The sequence below is a fragment of the Python bivittatus genome, unplaced genomic scaffold, assembly GCF_059951505.1.
Source record: "Python bivittatus isolate LINGU-HERP-01145 unplaced genomic scaffold, Pbiv_v1 ctg000980_np1212, whole genome shotgun sequence".
In the NCBI taxonomy this organism is placed as follows: domain Eukaryota; kingdom Metazoa; phylum Chordata; class Lepidosauria; order Squamata; family Pythonidae; genus Python; species Python bivittatus.
This window is the reverse complement of record NW_028277125.1, coordinates 51,687,442-51,706,375: the sequence shown is the minus strand read 5'-3', so window position 1 is coordinate 51,706,375 and position 18,934 is coordinate 51,687,442. Positions and strand designations below refer to the sequence as shown.

Sequence of the window (18,934 nt, the reverse complement as noted above, 5' to 3'; positions counted from 1 at the left end):
AACAGAGAAACAGTCCAGCCAAGTTCAGTTCTTTTATTGTTTATACCATATAGACAGAATCTTGCCAGACTAGAACTATACTACTCTAACCTAGTGGATATACCCTGGGAGATTCTAGGGAGTGGCTATCCTAAATCTCTTCCTCTTCCCATGCTTCTGCTCTGGACTGTGCTGTCTCTTGTCTCCCCCCTCCCTTTCCTGGAATATGTTCCCTCCTTCCTGAGAACCTGTTGCTCTATTGCTGTCCATCACATCACCTCCCCATTCGTAGATACATTCCATCACAGATGGATATGAAAAAAGATTTTGAAATTAATCATAAGAATCCTTCCCATGGGAAACTGCTGATGTTTTGAAATCTAAAAAAAAAAATAAAAATGATAGGATGGGACTTTGAAGCTTGGACACTAGAGGGAACCAGAAGGAACTAAAGATTACAATTAAAGGAGAAGAACACTTAAATTGGACTCTCTAACACAGAATGGAGCAAAATATTTTAACATTGGATGTATTGAAGGATATTTGTGAACAAGAAGTTAATTTTAAGAACGTCTGTCATTATAGATAGACTGTATGTAAATGATGTATGTAAATGCTGTTACAGAAAAGGAACAAGTTCTACTGGACAAGACTGAAACTGATTCAAATGCAGATTTAAAAATGACAGGATGAAATATTGGATATACAAATGAAACCAGCTGATGTTTTAATAACTAAAAGAGACATACAAATAATAAACCAGAAGAGTGACTTGGATAAACAAGTGGCAAACCAAAAGAGCGACTTAGATATTTTTCTTATATTGGATTTACAAAAGTTCTGAAGGATTTTGTGAGAAGAGAAGAGAAGAGAAGAGAAGAGAAGAGAAGAGAAGAGAAGAGGGGAGGGGAGGGGAGGGGAGGGGAGGGGAGGGGAGGGGAGGGGAGGAAGGAAGGAAGGAAGGAAGGAAGGAAGGAAGGAAGGAAGGAAGGAAGGAAGGAAGGAAGGAAGGAAGGAAGGAAGGAAACAGCTCTATGACTTTATTTGAAGGGATTAAAGATCAAGATTGTTAAAAGTAAAATGAAGGAATATAAAGTGGGGTTATCTGATTAAAGTTAAAATAGATATGTTGTTATTTCTGGGAACTCTTAATGGACTTTTACTGACCAGGACTGAATGGCGAAGTTTAAGGATTTGTTTATAGATAAAAGTAAAAGGAATACAAAGTGGGTTTATTTGGTTAAGTAGATATGTTGTTATTTCTGGAACCCTTAATGGACTTTTGCTGATTAAGATTGAATAATGAGCTTTTAAACATTTGTTTACAGATGAGAAATGGAATGAAGAGATCGTTTGTTGTATTTTAAGAGGTGATAAGTTACTAAAACTGTTTATACTTGTGATGAAGGGAGAAGTTACTTCTTTATATATTTCTTTTATTTTTCTTTGCTATATTCTTTTTTCTTTTTTTCTTTCTGCACTATGTTTTCTTTCTAGTCTTTTATTTTTTGTAATTTGTATTCTGTATAACTAATCTCTAATAAAATTATTATAAAAAAGGAAAATGACTTGATGGCACATAATCAACAGTCAATCACATTCACAATCGGCTGGTTTCAGATACACAAAGACACAAATCATGGTGGACAATTCATAGCAGCTGATTTTACTGTACCTACTAAGTCTTAAAAATGTTTAACAAAACACATTTGGGTTTGCAAATCATAAAGTAAAAATCAAACAGATTACATTAAAACCTAGCTAGGAGTCAGGCGGAATATAAATGTAATAATAATAATTATTATTACATTATGTCCTGGCATAATATGAGTAGAGGATTGCTCAGCACGTTAAATGCTCTATTCATTCTTTAGAATAAACTGCAATGGATACTGTTCTATGACTTAATGTTCCAGGAAAATAATATTGAAGATGCAACTTCCCGAATTGTTGTATCATAGAAATATCATAATCCCTGACCTGATGTGGCAGTACTCTGATAATGTGGAGTACATTAAGTTCTAGCAATTATCAGTCATGTGACACCATATCATCATTTGAGTTCTGAGTAGCATACTTCTGGCTTTGCACAGGTTTATTTGGAACCAGAGTCATGCTGTAGCTTTGCCGAGTTTGTGAACAGTTGATTCTCCATTTTGTGATAATTTTTGCCTTACCTTAACTCCCAGTTCCTGTGATCCAGCCACTTCAGTGGCTTAGATATTACTGTTAATATTATTTGCTTGTGAAAAATTTTAGAAGATAGAGGCTGCACATACCACCAATGGAGAGAGTTCCACAAAGTGAGGGGCTGCCGAAAGAGGGTTGTTGTCTGGACCACACCCACAAAGGTGAGTGGGGGGACTTTCAATGGGCATCTCTTGATGACTGGACCAGAGAGGCGGATTTAGTTTGGGCAAGATGCTGTCTGATATATCCCGGATGTGTTGTATGTGGCCTTAAAGGCAATGGCAAGGACTTTGAACCAAGCCTGGAAGCCACTGACAATCCATGCAGCAATAATTCAGGAGCAAAGAGAGAAATCACATCAATAGCAAACCTTACAGGGTAGATCCAATTTGTTTGTAAATATGATTTCAGTTTCCTAATAAAATATAAAGCAGAATATAAACAGAGAACTCCAAGAGTCTGACAATTTAGAAGTAAAAAGGTGAAGGATATGAAGGCAGGATGAATTGATAAAAAATAAATGTGTAATTATTTCAAATGTATGCATTTTTTATTAGAAGTACTGCTTAACAAAAGTGCTCTTAAATTTATATTAGAGTTTAGCTGTCCACTCTTATCCATGTTTATAAAAGCAAAGTTATTTATTCAATATAAAGTAACTATGATGACGAGAATCCAAAACTTTTAAAGTATTAAATTCATAAATAAATTTGAAGGAATAAATTAACAAAAAGATACTATAGTTAAGTAAGTGAAGGTTCCAGCTCTGATGCAAATCACTAATAAATCTAGAACTTTGCAGAAATGATCTTCCTCTCTTCTTCTTTCTTTCATTTTGTTTTGCAGATACATGAAGGACAATGAAATAATTGAAGTTATACTTACCTATAATCAAAGATATACAGCCTTATCAGGCAATAAAATAACTCCTGACAATCCACAAAGTCTCCAACAATCAATCACAATGTTGATGTTGGAACTTTTGGTTGCACAGACGGGACTGTTTGTACTCTGGCAAGGATAAACTTGACCAATGAGAACAAAAATGCCTTTGTTGATTAGCTCAGCCTCCTTCATTTTCTCTCACTGTAAGGTTTTGTTTTTTGAACTTCTGTTTAATCTCTTAGTTCTGCAAACATATCCATACTTTTTTCCCCATTTAACAACAATTGTGTAGGAATTCCAAACACAAACTACAAATTTGGAGCAGAGAATGCTTTAAAGGAGAGAGAAAGGTTTGAGTGAAAATCTTTCCTGAAACACTTTACAGAAATGTTCTATAATACTTTGTGTATTTGGCCCATATATTTATGTGTGAGTGTGTGTATTAATATATATTAGAATTGCTTCTATTGCTTATAGTGCAAGTGATGGAAAGCTTGCTGTTAATTCCAGTACAAAGAGATTATAGCTTGTGCTAAATAGCATCAAAAGACAATGCGGTTGGATTTCTTAAAAAAGAAATTATACAGTTGAAGCAGCTATCCCTTTAGGAAAACTCTAAAACCATTCTCATTTGTTTGATACCATAGCAACATCACACACAAGAAACAATCTTAGAATACAAAATTGAGAGCTTTCTATATATAATAAGGGATCTCTTGTCCAATGCTTTAGTGTATTTCATTTTTTGAAGTACACCATTTCTGGCAACCACTTCAAAGGAAATACATTCTCTCAAGATTTTTTTTTAATCTACCAAAAAGGGAATACAACACAACAAAGCCACAACAAAGAGAACAAGAAGAAATCTTGAAGTCTTGAAATTAGCTGAATATCGTTTTTTCATAATAAAAAATAAACGTGAACAATTTTCATTTTCTAAGGACCATTATTTTGTCTCTTAGCAATGGCTAACAATTTTGGTAGAACCCAAATTTCTGTCTTTCTTGTTATTTACATAGCATCACCAGGATTCACTGAAATTGGAAGTGAAAAATGACAAATCTCTGCTTTAAGAAGTTTACAATCTTACAAGAAAAAGCAGTGAGCAGTCTAATCAGAGGGGAATCAATGAAATTTTGATTTATTTTTTTTTCACTTATTCACACTTAAACGTGGTTACAGGCTTAGGAAACCTCAGCTGGAGTAGGTTAAAAGCTCTGAAAAAGTTGTGAAAATGTTATAATGCCAGAATAGTGGCTCCTGAGTAAAGAGACACTTGGCCTTGGTTTGGTTGATTTTGAACCTTTTCTTCCCCTTTCAGATCCTCACAGCCTCCAAACAGTGCTAGAGGGCTTCCACTACATCACCCATTTGGCCCAGAATGGACATTTATAACTGGGTATCACCTGAATACTGGTGATACCTCAGCCTGAACTGGTGGCAGACCTTTCCCAGTGATTTTGTTAAAAAGGTTAAATAGAAAGAGCAGAGGACCTAGCCCTGATGCACTCCACAATGGGCTACCTGATGGTCTGACTACCACCCACCCCCGACAAACATCTGGAACCTCTCACTCATGAACCAATATAAAATGGTGCCTCCAACTCCCAAATCTTGTATCCTTATCCAGAAGAATACTGTGATTAACAGTATCAAAAGCTATTACAGTCTTAACAAGACAAGGATGCTTATGCTCCCACCACACACTCCTTGCCACAAATTATCCATGAGGGCAACCAATGCAGTTTCAATCTGATGGCCAGATCTGAATCCTGATTAACATGATCTAGATAATCCATTTCTTTTAGGGGTCTCTATAGTTGTTGCTCCACCATTTTCTTCACAATATTCCCCACGAAGGGGAAATTGATATAATATAGGGTGATCATTGTTTAATATAACAGATCGAAAGCAGGCCTCTCAATATAGTAGACCAGTACCTCTCTCAACAACATAAACCCCATTCTGGAAAGAGACATTGAAAATTGCCTGGATCGATCTCCCTGCTTCTTTTCTGGATGTTTTAACTAATCTGGTGAGTTGAGGATTAAGTCAACAAACAAGTAGGCTATCAAGGAAGTTCCTCAGTAGTCATAAGTGCTTAAAATTTCCAGGTACTGCAAAATACCACCTCTGCCATGTCATTGGATCCTATCCTTCTGTGATTAAGCCAGAATGGATATGAGGAATTTCATGTATGAAAAGATCAGCCAGACAGTTGTAACTTGCACTGACTGATACTTCTAGACTATTTCTTCCAGGAAGGGAGCAGGTCACCTTAAACAGTGCAGCTGGCTCACATTTCACAGATCCAAGACTATAACTGCCCCTTCAATGACATTGAATAGCTTGAGTTAAGGATGCTGGCATATAGCTTGGAGAATGGTACAGTAGCAGCATTCCTGGGTCCTCCCTTAGGGTCAGCCTCGCAAATATGGTCTCACATACAGCCACCTGCAGAACTCCAAGTCTCACAGTACACAAATATCATCCATGCATATCCCAAAAGAATGAATGGAAAGTGGATGTAAGAAAGAAAATGTGGAAACTGCTTGGAAGTGAGTGAAAAAAATGTTTAAAAAGGCCACAAAAGTCTGTGGAGCTATGCTAATGGCAAATGGGAAAGGGATGTTTGATAGAATAAAGTGAAGTGGCTGTGGATGAAAAAAGCTGCAGAGAAAGTAGCTACAGAAATGTTAATGAGAGAAAGGTACCATCTAATGTACCTAAAGAGCAGAAGGCATATTTAAAGGATATGGTTAATGTCTGTCGGATGACTGAAAGAATGCTTTTATTACTCCCCTATACAAAGAAGAAGGTAGCAAGAAGGAATGCAAAAACCGCAGGGCGATTAGGTTGTTAAGTGTTTCTGGGAAGGTATTTGGCAGACTTCTGATTGAAAGAGTATGAGAGACGACAATGAGCAACACTTGGAAAGTGTGCTGTGGCTAGGCAGGAGGTATACAGAACAGATTTTTGCTTTTCAGGTCACTGGGAAAAGTATGAATGTGAAAAAAAAGAGTTTATTGTATGTTTGTTCATATAGAGAAAATACATGATAAAGTGAACAAATCTGAATTATACTGCATTTTGTACAAATATGGAGTTGAAGGCTGGTTGCTGAATTCACTGATGGAAGTAAAGGATGCCTGAGAATAAGTGGAATGCTCAGCAGATAGTTCAACATTAAGTTGGAAGTGAAACACGGATCGGTGATACACCCTTTTCCGCACTCTGGAAAATAGTGCTTATCCTGCATGATGGGTATTTATCTCTGTATACTGGAAAATCCTTTTTTCTTGTGGGTATCCTCCATTCACATGCACATGTGAACATATCTGTATACCTAAGTACAGACAGATACTGGAAAAGAAATCTTTTCACAGGGATGTTTCACACACAAGAGATTTTTAAGCTGGGTTTAACTTGAGGAATAGCTCATTGTAATTTCTATATTAGGAAAATTAGCTGAAGTTACCTTTCACAATGAAAAACAACAATACTCCAGAGAAAAAAGAAAACTGAGAAAGTAATGTTTGGATGGAACTGATATGATCCTAAAAAGAGAGAGAGGTGAGAAGTTTAAAGAACAAAAGATAATGCATAAACTGTTGCATGGATGTGACAGAAGCAAAGATGGTTTGCAAGCATAGAGAGATAGGGTGTTATATTTTTTTTTTAAAAAAAATCTCCTTTAATTTATTTTGCTTGTTATTGCTTCCTCCCTTTTTGTGCTTTGCATAATATTGCTTACCCCAAAAGGGAACAGTGTGATGGGAATGTGTATACTTCAAAGAGGTGAGTAGTCTGTCAGAACTGACTGGGCAAAAATCTGCTTATGGATATGCATATATCTCCCAATCCAGCAGCAATAGCCATTTGATAGAACTTATCAACTGATAAGCAACTGAAGGTGAAAAGTGAAATGTGGTTTGTCTGCTTATGGCTTAGCATGATGCGGAAACCCAGCTGCAACTGTTGATAAACCAGTTTGCGGCTTAGTGATGTATGCAAACTGATAATGAAATTCAATATAATCAGTAACATTTGCTTCTCTGCGCATTAACTGCATTCTCAGCAGAACAGCACTCATCTTCTAGTTAAGCAAGTAATAGGACAAGGGTTTCGTCCTTTCCTAGCCAACTCTGGTACACCAAACCAGAGAAAGTATACAAGTTACCGGTGATGGCTTATTTAAATAAAGAATGGATGAGTCCAGGTAGAGGGAGATAAGAGCAGCCCTTCTTCTTTTACTTGTCTATCTCTCTTGCCACACCCCTAGTTCATATTAGATGTTATTGGGAGTGTCTGGGATTGTCCCGGGCATCCTGATTTGATGGCCTTTTCCAGCCTGAGCTTTTCAGGCTTTGCTGTAGGACAGAGAAAGATGAGATAAGCATCTGACTTTCTCTCCCCACCAACAGCTGCTAAATGACAGCTCACTTAATAAAAGAATCTTCATTAAGCATAATTTTGGGGATTTCTAAAAAAAAATCGCAAAATGGGACCCTCCCCCCTTTTTTTTAATTCAACCCTCAATATAGTGTCCTTCTAGCACAGCTTTGCAGAATATTCGGCGACTGCCTGTGTCCTGGAATAAAGCATTATCTCCAACGGCCAGCCCCGTTTACTCCTAAGGATAACCGTCAGCCTATTGAACGTTCCTCTGCACAATGGAAAGACTTCGTGACCCCCGAGCTTCCCCTGAGGCTGGGCTCATCTCCCACCCTCCCCAGCCCAACTGACTTCACCGGGCAGGGGCGATGGCAACCCAAGGCACCTGGAAGGCACCCGCTCGTGGGCAGCGGACCACCTCCCGCAGCACGCCGAGGCGCTCCGGCGGCCGCTCACGTGAGCAGCCCGGCCTCTTTCTTGCTGGTTGGCGCCTGGCGCTCAGGAAATCGCGTCAGCATCTGCCCTCCTTGTTGGGGCGGTGTGAGTTAGTCCGCTCGCCTGCCCGCTTGCGGGCGAGGTCTTCGCTGAACTGCAGCTCGGGTCGGAGCCGCATCGCTGTAGGTCGCGCGCCCGCCCCCCAGCCGCCCGCGGCCGGCTGCTCCCCAAAGGGCCGGAGGTCGGGAAGTTCAAAGTGCAGAGGATCCGGCGCGTCGGGAGTTCTCTGGGAGATTTCTGCTAGATATTTCGGAAGGATTGGTTAAAAGGCTGCCCCGGGGCTGCTCCTTCGCTGGCGTTCTCGCTGGAAGAAGGAGGTAGATTTGGGGGATTGGGGCCACTGTGTTGATGGGGTGGGGGTCTGGAAGAACTAAGCTGGTTATGAAATGCTTGCACTGGAAATGATTTTGAGGCAAAAAAAAGATGTTGAAGCCGGTCACCGTCCGTAACCAGCAGTATCTTTGCTGCTGCAATCATGCCTAAGACGGGTGGCCAATAGATAAATAAATCGTAAGATTAAAATGGGACAAATCATGTTACTTACTAATTAGAATAGAAAGTATTTTAGGAACTATTTCTTGAGCACGCGGCAAACCGAAGCTGGCTCTAGGCTCGTGCTTGAATAAGATAGCAAGTGAAATGAACACAGCTTGAAATACATGCAGAATAATTTACCTGATGCCCCTTCTCTCCCCCCACTTTTTTTGTTTTTTGTTTTTTTGGCATCTGCAGAGTTTTGTGAAGATGTGGATGAGAATGTAGAGAAGCAGCATGGTACTACAAAAAGTATTTTTCAAGATTCACCCCTGAGCCTGTGGAACATTAAAAGAACTCAGGTTCATCACTGTAAGGAGGAAAGTTCATATATGATAGAAAGTGGTTGTGCATCTCTTGGTGTTTCTCTTGTTCTGTCTGGAGCCTGCTAGTTGGAAATAGTTTATCATTCTCCGAACTATGGCAATCTGGCTGATGAGCCTGGATTAAGATTCAGAGTAGATCCTGGAAGAATACCCATTTCCCGTTTTAGATAGGCTGTTTCTTTCTCCCCTTTTCTTTCAGCCTTTCACTTGCATTCCACTGGTGTACTTAACTAACTCTGTGTGAAAGTCCTTTCTGTCATCCTGCCAACTTGGCTTAGATTGCTGACGTTCCCTTGGTGATTAGTTTGAGTGAAATCTCTTTGGCAGTAGCCTTCTGCTGTACAGAGATACCCAACACTTGATACTAATATCTAATACAGTAGTTCTGTTATTTTTAGAAGAACTTTTGAAACTACTGCTTGTTCATTCTACTGCATATAAATTCTCTGAAGGAGGTATCTTCTTTTCTCCTAGGACCTTGTGGAATTAAAAGTTTAGTCATTTGCAGCCCAGTCTTGTGTTCACGTAATTGGAAGTAAGTCCAATTAATTCAGTGACATTTATTCCCAGGTAAGTTTATCTAAGGAACCTGTCTTAGCGGTTGTTGTTTCTGTGGTCTCTTTGTTGTTTATCTTTCAGTACTTGCAGTGTTGATGTATGAATATATGTTATTACCTAAGTAATTTAGAGAGATCAAAATGATCTTTATAGCAATGAACATGATGACTGGGTAGTTTGGAAATTATAATCCAAGATATCTGGAGGGTATTAGATTGGATATGCCTAAACTGGTGAAACAGTGCACATGCATGATAATATTTCACTGCCAGAAAATTTGGATGCTCCTAATAATTGAAGCATTCAGTTACAAATACTGGCAATAACATGTACAGAAATGTTCAGGAATTTCCTATCTGTTTTAGTGCACCAGATTCTGGAGCAGTTCCAAATAGGATTTTATTTAAGATTCAAGTTTATACTCTATGTGAGTTAGACTTGGTCAAGCCACCATCAGAGATTCTGGTAGGTGTTAGTTTATGTTAGTTATGTTTTTTCCTAAAGGTGTTGTTATACCAGCTGAAGACAAAGTAAAGATGCTGTTCTTCAACAGGAAACTAGATCATGAGTTCATCCTGTTCTGGATGAAGTTGCATTTCTCTTAAAAGAACAGAACTACAACCTGGGAGGGTTCTTTGATTCTCAGCTGTTGCTGGATTCCCAAGCAACAACTGTGAGAAAGAACATGTTTGTGTAATTACATCTAATATTTCAGCTATGATTCTCCTTAGCCAACTGGATTAGGTAGCAGTTATCCATACCTTGATCACACCCTTTATTGACAATTTCAGTGTACTCTGTGTGGGGCTACCTTTGAAAAATGTTTTGAAGTACCAATTGATGTGGATGTGTCTGTGTTGAAAACTCTGCACTAGTTATCAATTGTTTCTCAGCACAGTTTAAGGTGGTGGTGATATTAGTCTTCAAAACTCTAGATATCATAGGGCATGATTATCTGAGAGTCTATTTCTTCTGCTAGAAACCTGCTTGAATGCTTTGATTTACAAGAAAGAAGATCCCCTGCTTTTGATGGTCTATATCAGAGGTTCTCAAAATTTCTCACTTCATGGAATATCTCAGTAATTTTTTTGCACTACCCTTAGGCCAAAAGAAATACTTAACCATTCCATTAATTTTGTAGTTAGGTCCAAATTTAAAATATCTCATGATGCCTCTGTGAGTTTGCTAAAAACATCCCAGAGTGCTGTGGCTCACAGTTTGGGAACCGCAGGTCTATATATTAGACAAACAGGAGGGGGCTTTCTTCCACATCACTCCAAAACGATGGAATACGAAGTCTGCATCTCTCCATTCCCAGTCCAGCATCTTAATCACTACATCGCATTGGCTTTTTTAGGGAGTTGTGCTTAAACCCCTTTGAAGAGCAGCCAAGATGCATCTCTTCTATCAAAATACCTCTCTTTCATGAAGCTTTAAAATCCCTGAGTTTGTATTTTTGTATTTTGAATTGGAATTGCTTTTAGCTACCATGAGTGTCCAAGGTGACTAGAAAGGCAGGAAACTAATAAAATAATTCTCTGCTGAAAACTGTTCTCTATAATTTCCTGAGTCCCTGAAGAAACTTGTTAGTGTATCTTGGGAAAATGCATGTTATTGAGCTTTCTCACTCTCAACAAGTACATTTGTTTATGTCTCTGCATTTTGTGTGTATGTATAATGTAGGGGAGGGGCACATTAGTTCTTACAGTAAAAAAATGCTTGTGGTTAGCAGAGTGAAAGTGAACTTTGATTTTTTTCCATATTTGATTCACTGAATGTTTGTATAGTTTACTAACTCATAGTAAACTAATACAGGTAGTCCTCAGTTTACGACAACAATTGGGACCAGAACTTCCATCGCTAAGCAATGCGGTTGTTAAGTGAGTTGTGTCCAATTTTACCACCTTTTTTGCCACGGTTGTTAAGCTAATCACTATGGTCGTTAAGTGAATCACACTGTCATTAAGTGAATGGCTTCTTCCATTGACTTTGCTTGTTTGAAGCTGGCTGGAAGGTCGCAAATGGTGATCATGTGACCCCAGGACGCTACCACCATCGTAAATACATTCTGGTTGCCAAGTGCCTGAATTTTGATCATGTGACCGTGGGGACACTATGACAGTTATAAGTGCAAGGATCCTTTGTAAGTCACTTTTTCAGTGCTGTTGTAACTTTGAATGGTCATTAAACAAATGGTCGTAAGTCGAGGCCCACCTGTATTATTTACTTGCCTAGACCCACACAGTCTCAAAAAATTTCAACCAATATAATGTTTTTTTAAACATATTGCAATTGTTAATTGATAAGGGACTTGTAGTCTCTCTCACATACAATCTGCATCTGCATAAATAACCTTCCTTCCCTCCTTTCCCACCCTTTTTCCAGCTTATCCCAATTTTAAATCCTACATCAATCTAGCCACTCTACACATCTTATAAAGAGAGCTGCAGCTCATGAAAGCTTATGCCTTTCAATAAATTTGCTAGTCAGAAAAGGTGCTACCATACTCCTGATTTTAGGCTCGCTCAATATGCTGACATAATTTGGGTGTACAAAGCACACTGAATTGCTAACCAGACAGATTTTATCCTTGCATGGTTTGAGAACCTAGTGTCTTGTGTTCCAACTTTCTGAAACCTGATTAGCTTCAACTAGCAATGCTTGACTAGAAGAAAGCTTCTGCAACAGGGAAGTATATATTAGAAAGAGACTGGTTTAAATTCATCTCATTCTTATCTTGGCATTCATTTACTTTCTGGGTATGAATGGAGCACAAATATCATTTCCTCTGATCAAAACCAATTTTGATAATTATAAGCAACCTGTAGATAATTTTGCAATTAATTACAAGGTTTTGTGGAATGAGCTATCTGAAATGGAGGATGGGTTACAGTAAAAGAGAGCAAGTTATAGTTGTAACATGCACCTTCTCAATTTGGAAGTAAAGTCCCTGAATGTGCCATGGATTTCAGCTTTAGAAAGGCATTTAGGATAAGTGAATTGGGTTATTTGCTAATACACTTATTTTGAATTGTTTAGGATGATTCTTTAATGCTGAATTTATTTTCTTCTTTTAGCTCATGAGACTGAATTTATGTTATAAATCATGGATGATACCGCTTTGTCACTTGGAACAATAGATGTTTCCTATTTGTCATCTTCAGCAGAATGTACTGTCACAAGATGTAAACATTCCAGTGAAGAATGGGTAAGCGAAGTGCATGCTTGTTCAGTTTTCCTGTTCTTAACAAACAAGACTAGTGTCCTATTGAAAGTGTGAAAAAGTAATATGCAATTATTCCTAAAAAATTAAGAATGATCAGTACAGGTAGTCTTTGCTTATCAACCACTTGTTAAGTGACCATTTGAAGTTGTGACAGCGCTGAATGAGTGATACTTACAACCAGTCCTCAAAGTTCTGGTTGTCACAATGCCCCTGCAGTCACATAATCGCGATTTGAGTGCTTGGCAAACGGTTCACATGACAGTTACAGCATCCCGCAGTCACGTGATCGCTATTTGCGACCTTTCCTGCTGGCTTCCCACAAGCAAAGTCAATGGAGAAGCTGGGAGGAAAGGTCGCAAATCTCTTTGGTAAGTCCTCCAGCCTCCCTGCGCTGATGCTGTGTTGCACCATCCACCCTGCAGTCTCCCTGCACTCACACCCTACTGTGCCATTCACCCCATGGTCTCCCTGCACTCGTGCCCTGCCATCCACTCCCCAGCCTTCCTATGCTCACGCCCTGCCGTACTATCCTTTCCCTGGGCCTTCCTTTGCTTATATGCGGCCTTTGTTGGGCCTCTCAAGCCCTCCCTCAGCCTCCCACAACTCGCTCACAGCCTGCACCAGCCGTCCCAGGCCTCCCACCCCCTACAACACCCCCGTGCTCCTTACCTGGACACCTGCCACTTCCCCCTTAATGACCTGCATGTCTTGGGGTTATGATGGCAACCAGGACTGATTAGATTGTTGTAGCTAAGCGATGTAGTCACGTGACATCATGCTTTATGACCGCATTGCTTAGCGACAGCAATCCTGGTCCCAATTGCCATCATAACCCGAGGACTACCTGTAACACATTTAGAAAGTTCTGTACAATTCTCTTAGGGTAGGATATAATTGATAAAAATAATAAAGTAGTGTAACCCAGCATCACTTTCATCAAAATATATCCATAGAAAAACAGCAGATTCATATTATGACATATAATACAGGAATGTATTTTCTAAATTTATTTCTGATAGTAATTATTTCAGCAGTTTCAGAAATGTAAAGATTCACTACTTGGAATGATTCAGTATCAAATATCAAACATAAAGATGTCATATAATTTAATGGGAGCAGAAGTGATATGGCATTATAGTTGATCCATATACATACAGGCAAACATTTGTATAAGTGTAAGTCTGTGAGTGTGTTTACTTCCAGGAGGCCCAATGAAGACTGAATTTGGGTTTGTTTATTTTTTTGTAATAATTTTATTAAAAGTTTTGGATAGAACAATAAAAGATAATGCGAACTAAAAAGAAAAAAAGAAAAGAAAAAAAGTTGCAAAAAAGAAAAAAGAAAAAGACCCCCTATAAGAAAGCAACTTCCCACCCACATCATGACAAGTATAAACAATTTCAAAATCTCTTCACCACCTCTTAGTTAACAAATATCAATCTCTTCATCTCATAACCCATCTCTTAATAGGCAAATCAAGTAATATCCTTTCCAATCCAATTACCAGCAAAAAGTCCAAACAGAGCTCTAAAAATATTAATATTAATTAATATATATGAAACTCAACATTCCATACCTCAACTCATAAATGTAAGCAAAATCCCATTTACAAACTAAAAGAAAACCAAAGTTTAACATGACAAAAAGAGTCCATATCTCCTTTACAAAAGACAAGCTCCAATACACATTTTTCCCATTCCAAATGCCAACAGTTCCAAAGAGAACCACCCCAAATAGCAGCTTACCTCATTGAAATAAACATTCCATATCTCAACTCTAAATTATAAGCACACCCACATTTCACAAATATAAAATAATCCCAGTATCCTAATCTAAATAAATTACTAAAATTAGCATAACAAAGAGAAATATTTTCTCCTTTAAAAAGATAAGTTCACCAAACTACTTTGAGTAAAAAGACAGTTAGATCCAAAGCCAGTTTGAGTACTATAAAATTAGGGTACATAAAGTAAATATAGGGGAAAGAACTAAAACACCTTGTTAAATGTAAGCAAATCCAGTATACCACATTTTTCCAGTTAAGATATCAGCAAATCCAAAAAGAACCACCCAGAATGACATGTCCCATTTTATCCCTGGTCAAATAAACTGACTCTGTATTCCCTTTTTTTTTTTTCCCCTATACAGAACAATCTTTGTAATCCATTTAGATGGTTGTTGATCCTTGTTATAGATTTCTTCAGTATTTTAAACAGTCTCTTTTGTGAATCCAACAAAAAGAAATTATTCCAATGCTCTCTGGGATTGTCATTTTTATTTCTTTCTTAATTTTTAAAGTCTCATTCAGTTTTCTCTTTATATCTGATGACAAGTTCTTATTCAGAGTCTCATTCATGTTTTTCTCTGGTAAAGCTTGCTGCATATCTTGTTCTGTAACATCTTCTTCCAGGAACAGACTGTTCCCAAGAAAGCACAACATGGCTGACATAATTGATTCAAATTCTCACCTCAGGTCCCAGTGCAGTTCCTCAAAGATATCTTTAAACACCATTATAAGTTACTTGCTTGTTATGTCTCCAATCTCAAAAACAATTTTTCTTTCCCACAAGCATATATTTATTCTTTAAAAATAATTTCAAAGTCTTAATGTTCAAAATCCAATATTTCAACATTTTCTGAACCCTTAATCCATTTAAAACTTTCTGTAGCCAAAACCTTGTCTTGCTTTTTGCTGTTTATTTTAAATTCTTAAAAATTATACAAATAGATCTTCATATTCTTATATTAAGGATTGAAGGCATTCACCAGGTATTTCCAGCCTTGTTCTTTTAAAGGTGTCTAACTTCTTTGAAACAGTTAATAGGCAATTTCCAAAGGTAATGAGCAAGGGAAGTGCGTGAACTTAGTGTCCTTTGAAAAGGCTATGTTTGTGGCTGGAGCAATTATGGCGAATTTCCTCACCTCCTGATTCCTGCCCCTCCCCCCACTCCCAAGATCGCTGTCTTGCAGCCTCTTCATGAGGAGCAACTGTAAGGAGAAACAGCTTGGGCAATCTTGCATCCTCTCTTTGTCCAGAGAGGGTTGTAGGAGCCAATCTACTGGTAGGCTCCCTTATTTGTGCCGCAGATGTCAGCTCTGCATTCAGCAGGAGCCGTTTTCAGTCTGCCATCTTCCCTGGAAGACTGAATTTGGTTATGGATAAGCACAATAAATAAGTTAATTGTTCTTAACTTTAGCCAGTTCATTTATAGGAAGTAACCTGAAAGAAATTCAAAGCTGTCAGATTTTATGTGCTATCTTCATATTTTCTTTACTGTCAATATTTTCCAGGGAGAATGCAATTCCAGGCCTACTGTCTTCCGATCAGCTGCTTTAAAATGGAAAGAGACCCTTCTGGGCAGGAATAGGCCATTTGTGGGACGCTGTTGTTACGTATGCACTCCCCAAAGCTGGGTAAATGGGATTATATTAATAACAAATTGAAATATAATTTTTATGTGATGTCAGTTAAATTTAGAATTTAGTAGCTATGTACTTACCTTGTATAGCTTACTTTCAGATTCTGCCTGGTGATAATAGATTAGTATTTGATGTCCCCGTATTAATGAAAGACAGTAAAATAGGTCCCAGTGATCTGTTCAGGCAAGGTGAAGATGCATATATTTTTCTTTATTGTTGTATTGTTATTTTTCTGTGTGAACCACCTGGAGTTAAATTTGGTGTACAAATTTAATAAATAAATAAGTGTGCATATGTTTTGAAAATAGCTGACATTTTATGTGAGAACACTAAACTTGCACAAAATTTGCCAAACTTTCAGCTATAGTTTATTATGTAGATGGGAGGGGGGAATTCCTGCCCCTTTAGAGATACTATATAGGTAAAATAGATGATTATTGTGAACTACTATTAGTAATATATTCATTTATGCATTTCTCTCTCCCTTTTAGGACAAGCTTTTTAATACTAGTATTCCTTCCTTGGGTCTTCGCAATGTCATCTATATTAATGAAACACATACAAGGTAAATAATTTTTTAGTATAGTTAATACTGTGTTTTATTGAAAGGTATGTTGCACTCAACTGGACAATGAATAAAAAGGTTAAATGTTGTTGGTTTTACTGAATTGAACCTGCAGAGTAATCACATTTTGGCTTTCAGTGCATACAGAAGAAGTAACTATCTGAATGACAGAACAGTGGTAATCTATTAAAGGACTTTGCTTTTAGGGGAATGAAGAAAACATAGGCTGAAATTGTCAGTATTCTTCAACTCTGTTCTAAGAAAACTAAGAATAGTATTAATATGAGTAATTAGATGAGGCTAGCTTTAATATATGGCCAAAAAATTAAAGTCTGTATATTAGCTGGGCTTGATGGTCACTTTTTTAAAAAAAACATATTTGCCTTTTTTAAAGCTAGTTCTGCAACGTGATACTGCAACAATTTGTATAAGCGCTCATGAAAACATACTGGCTTCATTGGACAGAATGAAGCTACATGGTAATATTTGTAGTTTCATGGTAATATTTTCCCTGTAAAACATATGTATGAGGATCGAAGGAAATGTAGATATTATGCAATATTTATATTGCCTGGTATAAGCCAGGTGCATTAATTTTGTGCTACCAGCTGTCTGCTTTAATTTTTAGATTACAAAAATACAAAAGCGCAAAGGAGAATTTCAAGTTTGTCAGGGATAGGAAGTCTTTTGGCACCTTTAAGTCTACCACATTTGGCATGAATTTGAATAAACAGGTATTTACTTGCCAGATGTATGTTTTTAAAGCTGTGTACTCTCATCTAATCTCAAGTTTCTTTTTAACAGAATGCATACTGAAAGCAGATTTTAAGTAGGAGAGATTGTATAGACTTCAGATTGATAAGGCCTGGTTAGTGTCTTCCTTTGGTAGCATACAAAAGAACAGATACTATTTTGCACTTAATGTCTAATGTAAATGTATGCATATAGTAAATTATGGCAAAAAAGGTAGAAGTCATTCATGTTTAATCTAGCTTAATGGATTTCCATCAAACCCATGTACTTCTTATCCAAAGAAAGCAAGCTTTGTGCGGCATTCCAACTATAGAACTCCCAATTTCTGCCTACAAACTTTGACTCCTGATTATAACTTTCAAAGACAGTAATCTAATTTGTTCAGTGAAGCTTAATTCTGACTAGGCATGTGATGGATTGCACAACAGTGATGGTTCTTGAATCATGGTGCAATACAACCTTTGCATTTCTATTAAATTGAATTACAAAATACATTTGCCATTTTTAAAATGCTAACAGCAATGTTGGAACGCAAAAGAAGAATGAACTAGCTTATTCCCATCACTTCTTTTTGGTGCTTTAATAACTCACAGTTTAAAAGTGTTCTGCTAAACTGAACAATGGTTTTAGCTTAGAAACAGACATAGATGTGGATGTAGAAAACCATGCATACCTAAGGAAGAGATCAACTTCTTGTTAACTTTAGTTTTTCTGGTATTCTTCCCTGACACAGTCTGACTTATCTGTTGCTTTATACGATTGTACTGTATACTATTTGTTTTTAATCTCTATTCTTTATATGCCACTTAAAGTTGCTCTGGTAAGTAAATTGGCATTCCCTCCCATTTGATCCCAAAATTGCTATTATCTGTATAAATTCTTCATCATCATCATCATCATCATCATCATCATCATCATCAATCATCGGCAAAGTTATCTGTCCTCCACCTTCAAATGCTCTTCCAGGATGATTTGCTAGCTTTCTTTACCTTTACACCTTGTGTATTTGAGCTAATCAACCAAACCATGTTAGAATCCACCTTGGTCTTATAATCATCCCCAGTAAAATAGGATTCCAGAACAAAGTGATCTTGAGTATGGTAGCTGCGTGATCTTGAGAAAAGGTACATCTTCTTTAAGGATTTGCTAGCAAGTGCTGCTTGACCTGAACCATCCTTTCTCTTTTGAATCCACAGCTCTTCATCGTCCTAGTACACAGTGACATTTTTCCATGTACAGTTCTGGATGTTTTGGATTTATTATTATCATGCACATGCATCTGCTACATATCATGAAATGATGCCATGTCTGCACTGGGTATGAAAGTCAGTCCATTGTGCATCATAATCTTGCATCATCTAAGTCATTTCTGTCTCTGTGGCCAAAAATGATTCACCATAGCAGTTATACCTACAGTCAACATCAAAGCAACCAAGATCTCTCTCAGGGATTTCTTTGTGTGGAAGAAATCCTTTCTTTATGCACATCCAACAGTTGATAAAATCAGAGATAGAGAATCTTTTTCAGATTGGGGGCTTCATTTGATTTCCTGAAAGGCGTGAGAGTTCTGCTTCTAAAAGTACCAGGGATAGAGTAAAAAGTAGGTGG

At 37.7% G+C, this 18,934-nt stretch overlaps 1 protein-coding gene across 4 annotated transcripts in view; it reads left to right on the top strand.

The window, feature by feature from the left end:
• Window positions 1-7,975: 7,975 nt before the first annotated feature.
• The window catches only part of GPAM (glycerol-3-phosphate acyltransferase, mitochondrial), a 42,067-nt gene continuing 31,108 nt past the window's right edge, over window positions 7,976-18,934 (top strand). For 2 of the 4 annotated variants that reach the window (XM_088131779.1, XM_088131776.1), the window contains exons 1-6: window positions 7,976-8,261; window positions 8,677-8,790; window positions 9,279-9,374; window positions 12,440-12,570; window positions 15,880-16,002; window positions 16,500-16,573. In XM_088131779.1, coding sequence (XP_087987905.1) covers window positions 12,469-12,570; window positions 15,880-16,002; window positions 16,500-16,573 — 299 coding nt within the window. In that variant the 5' untranslated portion in view covers window positions 7,976-8,261; window positions 8,677-8,790; window positions 9,279-9,374; window positions 12,440-12,468. Of the gene's footprint in view, window positions 8,262-8,676; window positions 8,791-9,278; window positions 9,375-11,365; window positions 11,506-12,439; window positions 12,571-15,879; window positions 16,003-16,499; window positions 16,574-18,934 lie in introns of all 4 variants that reach the window. The other 2 variants (XM_088131777.1, XM_088131778.1) reach the window with 2 other exon arrangements.